Source organism: Mus pahari, chromosome 14, assembly GCF_900095145.1.
Source record: "Mus pahari chromosome 14, PAHARI_EIJ_v1.1, whole genome shotgun sequence".
NCBI lineage: Eukaryota > Metazoa > Chordata > Mammalia > Rodentia > Muridae > Mus > Mus pahari.
This window is the reverse complement of record NC_034603.1, coordinates 66,154,245-66,158,413: the sequence shown is the minus strand read 5'-3', so window position 1 is coordinate 66,158,413 and position 4,169 is coordinate 66,154,245. Positions and strand designations below refer to the sequence as shown.

Below are 4,169 nucleotides of genomic sequence, written 5' to 3'. Positions count from 1 at the left end.
ATATATATATATATATATATATATATATATATATGTTTGGTAGGTTCATCATCCCTTTCTCAGGACCCTGTGCCCGGCTTCCAGCTTTTATCTGACTTTTCCTCTTTACCAAGAGGTGTGGTTATGAAGTTATGCTAAAGCCTTGTTAGGAAAGATGGAGCAGAGAGGTGGACTAGACCCCCTGCCTTCAACTAACATGACAGTTAATCACACTACCGACACCACTACCCCTCTGTATCTTGGAATTCATCCTTTATCAGTGCACAGTTGACTTCTGGTTTCAACTACTCCACCCAAACATTTAGGAGAAGGCTTTTTCCCCTTGTCTTGAGTTTGTAGGACAAATGATGGCTTTGACAACTTAATGAAGTGGACGCTGGGACTGTTTCAGAGAGCAGTGGTCTGCATCCAGGAACTGTGAGTGTGAGCTGCAGCCTGTCTGTTTAGCACCAGAATCCTAAAGGTACTGTGTTGGTGGGAATGGCTTCCTGAAGTGGCTCTAATCCCAGGACCCAGCGCTCAGCCTGTGCCTCTCCCTTCCACTCTAATGCTTCTCCCCCTACCTGTGCAGCAAACTCTTGAAAAAATTCACAAGGCTCCTTACCAACATCAGATGCCTGGATCACTGAGAAAATAAGAGGCGAATAGAAAGATAAGAACACAATCCTTTAGACTGGCAGTCATCCCTAAGGGGCATGGGTGGGCACCACCCCTCTGAGATCCCAGAGGTCTTCAGAATCCTCTTGCTCCAGTCCTGGGAGACAGGAATGGACCAGAAGGACTGGCACAGTGTGAAAAGTGCACTCAGGCTGACCTGGTATCACCCAGCCGCTGGGTGACTCAGCGCCAGCTGCCGCAGTTACTGGCAGCAGATACATGCAGAACAGGTTGCGGCTACTGAGGCCGCTGACAGCAAAGGTCCGGGGCAGCTGATCTCCTGCACATTGTCTACAGGTCTCTCCTTTCTATTGTTTTTATTGGAACTTCTTATTCTTGTCCTAACTTCTTATTGGAAGTGCTGCTGTAGTTGAGGGTCAGAGTTTGCTGAGTTCTGTCCCACTATCTTCCTGGTCAGTCCCATGGAGAAGGGAGGAATCTAAGGTTTTGAACTTAAGTCAAGAAAGTTGTGAAACAAAAGGAACACTTACGTATGAACTTCCCTTCTCCTGGCTTTTCTGAAAACACAAAAAGAACATCTGTCAGGACAAACTCTTTGCTGCCTTTCCCTAAAGCCATTGACTAAGCCAGCCTCACGGAGGCATTATGAAAACATGGAGATCCTTCGAGCACACCCACCCAGACAACTTTGGAACACACCCCATCTCCAAATCTCTCTGTTTCTGGTTGTGCTTTGGCCCCTGTCTCTTTGTTCCTTCTGGGCAGAGTTTATGTCCCATGCATCTGTCTGTCTGTCCCATGCATCTATCTGTCTCAGGATCCAGGAAAAAGGAGCAGATGCTCTTGTGGGTAGGTTATAGGAGCTGCTGCCATTTTGGGGTGGGGCCTTTACCAGATAACTTCGGGGCAGGAGATGTGGGGAGCCTGTTAGCCATGCACTTACCTCCAGGAGGGAAGGTTTGCATGCTGTCATTGCAAATGTGTGGAATGCCTGTAAGGAACAAGCGAAGGCATCAGGGCGTCATTAACAGCTTGCCATACCCTTCTTTCTTCAGTCTCAAGCCCAAAGCTCCTCAAATGCCCCATCTAATTCTTTACCTGACCTTCACTGTTGGAAGTTGTAAGCTCTCTCTTACAATAGCAATCCCCCCCCCCAACCAATCCAGTGGTGGTGTTAGGATCTGTCTCCTCCTTGGGCTTCCTGAGGTCGGAGGCTGTGCGAATTTGGCTTTTGGGTCACTCCCCACAGCTTCTTCCCCAGTGCCATAGACACCTGAAACTCAGGTCTCCTTCATCTAGAGAAACCTTTGTTCTGTCTCCAGCAATGGGCAATATAAGATGCTTTCTCTCTGCCCATCCCCTCACACTGCAAGAAAGGACCAGGATGCCACTGTAAAGATGAAGCCGTCCCTTATCTTGAGGTCAGCACATGCTGGTCTCTGCTCACCCCACTCATCTTTCCCATTGACCATCAGTTGTCTCACTCGATAGGCCAGGACACAGCCCTTGGGGATGGTTACAGCCTCCTTGTGGTTCATGGATCCCTAGGATTACACAATGAGAGTCTGTGAGTTCTCTGAGATCCATTAGGAGGAGGGGCAGGATGCAGGTACAGGGCTAGGTCTGACAGTCTTTGAGGACACAAGCAGTAGGAAAGCCTTCAGTAGGATCTCCAGTTGTCTTTCTTTGTGTTCTGAACTTATGGCCCTTGAAGCCTTCCCATTCATTTCTTTAAAAAAATATACATTTATTTATTTATTTTATGTATAGAGTACACTGTCGTTGTCTTTAGACACACCAGAAGAGGGCATTGGATCCCATGACAAATGGTTGTAAGCCACCATGTGGTTGCTGAGAATTGAACTCAGAACTTTTGTAAGAGCAGTCAGTGCTCTTAACCACTAAGCCATCTCTCCAGCCCCCTTCCCTTTCATTTCTTATGATCACCCCCTACGCCTGCGTCTGGACTGGACAGCAGAGGGAACTGGATAGACCTGCTCTAGCACCTGCCTGTGGGTCATCCTGCCCCACATCCCAGGTTCCTCCTTCCCCTACACCAGCTCCCCCATTCTTATCTCATTTGGCAGTCTTCCCATGGCTCCCAATCCCATTCCATTCCTCTTGAACATACTCACTAGATGTATGTATAGATTATAAGTGATGCACTTATTTCTACTGGGCTTTACCTGTGTGACTCATCTATAAGTAAGGACAATTTGAAAGCAGAAAACTGCCCTCATCCTGGGATCTTACCAGGTAGCCCTGACTGACCTTGAACCGGTGACCTTCCTGCCTCTGCCTTCAGAGTGCTGGAATTACTAGTGTGCACCACCATACCAGACAGGAGAGCGGGGGAGGGGTGGGGATAAATCCTGTATCACTGAACTTGCTCTGTGTTGTCTGTGGCCTATGGAGACCTGGCCTGCTGGGTACCACTGAGCAAAGGACAGTGTGTGTGTGTTCTGTCTCCATCTCTGTCTCTGTCTCTTTCTATCTGTGTCTGTGTATAACAAACCTGTAGTCCCAGTGGGGCAAAGAAGGGGAGAGAGAAGCAGCCCTCTGCCTTGCCAGCTCGCTCCAGAGTGACTTCCTGTAGGGTTTCCACCACCTCCATCACCACATAGAGGTTCTCCCCGCGTTCCCGCATCTCCTTCAGGAACGGGTGGTCTGCTGACAGTTTCCTAAGGCAGGAGAAGCAGGAAGACACCACCCTCAGCGTTTCCTCACCAGGGCCACCTCTGTGCTTTGTATTATTTTATTTTGAGACAGGGTCCTGCTGTACAGCCGTGGTTGGCCTGTGTACCCAGGGCCGGCCTTGAACTCACAGAGATCTACCTGCCTTTGTCTCTCAAGCACTGGGACTAAAGGTGTGTGTCACTATGCCCCTCAGTGCCTGGTTTTTAAATTTGTCAATCCTAGATAGTACGGTGCCAGGGAAGCAATGAGGGCTCAGATCAGGCCACAGTGGAAACTCAGACTTCTGCTTCCTGGCAGGGCAGCAGCTTTGAGTCTGAGTTGCCTCATCTATAAAACAGAGATGACGCCAACTACCTCCCAGGGTGCTGAGATAAACTGTGCAAACAGCTGGAGGCTCATCACCTGGCATCTCCACTTCCTCCTTCCCTTTGCTTCTGTATGAAAACACGTCTCTGTCCTCACAGAATCTGCTTTTGTTCCTGAGTTCTCCCTCAGATCACTGCCCTAGTTCTCTCCTTCACCCATTGGCAAATGTCTCTAAGGGTGAACCATACTGACTGTGTGTTCACCACCCCATCGGAATCTCACTCTGCTGAAATCACAGTGACCCCCCCCCACTCACTAAACTAGGTGATCCCCCTAAATGTGGACCACCCTGGATCTTATGTCCTTCTGTTCCTTCCTGCCTTATCTTGGCTTCCAATTGCATGCTGCTTCTGCTCCTGACTTTCTGGCTCCTAAACCATGTACATACCATCTGACTTCCTTTTCCAGCTGATTTCAAACTTTAGTATTTTATGTCCTCAGAGATTCTGGTGTCTGTGTGTGTGTGTGTGTGTGTGTGTGTGTGTGTG

The 4,169-nt window shown here is 48.8% G+C and overlaps 1 protein-coding gene across 1 annotated transcript in view; it reads right to left on the bottom strand.

Annotated features, from left to right (window-relative positions):
* The window catches only part of LOC110331858 (gasdermin-A-like), a 10,183-nt gene that overhangs the window by 3,344 nt on the left and 2,670 nt on the right, over nucleotides 1-4,169 (bottom strand). The window contains exons 3-7 of the mRNA XM_021212724.1: nucleotides 3,134-3,299; nucleotides 2,066-2,162; nucleotides 1,562-1,609; nucleotides 1,149-1,175; nucleotides 605-625 (exon numbers count right to left, since the gene is read on the bottom strand). Coding sequence (XP_021068383.1) covers nucleotides 605-625; nucleotides 1,149-1,175; nucleotides 1,562-1,609; nucleotides 2,066-2,162; nucleotides 3,134-3,299 — 359 coding nt within the window. The remainder of the gene's footprint in view (nucleotides 1-604; nucleotides 626-1,148; nucleotides 1,176-1,561; nucleotides 1,610-2,065; nucleotides 2,163-3,133; nucleotides 3,300-4,169) is intronic.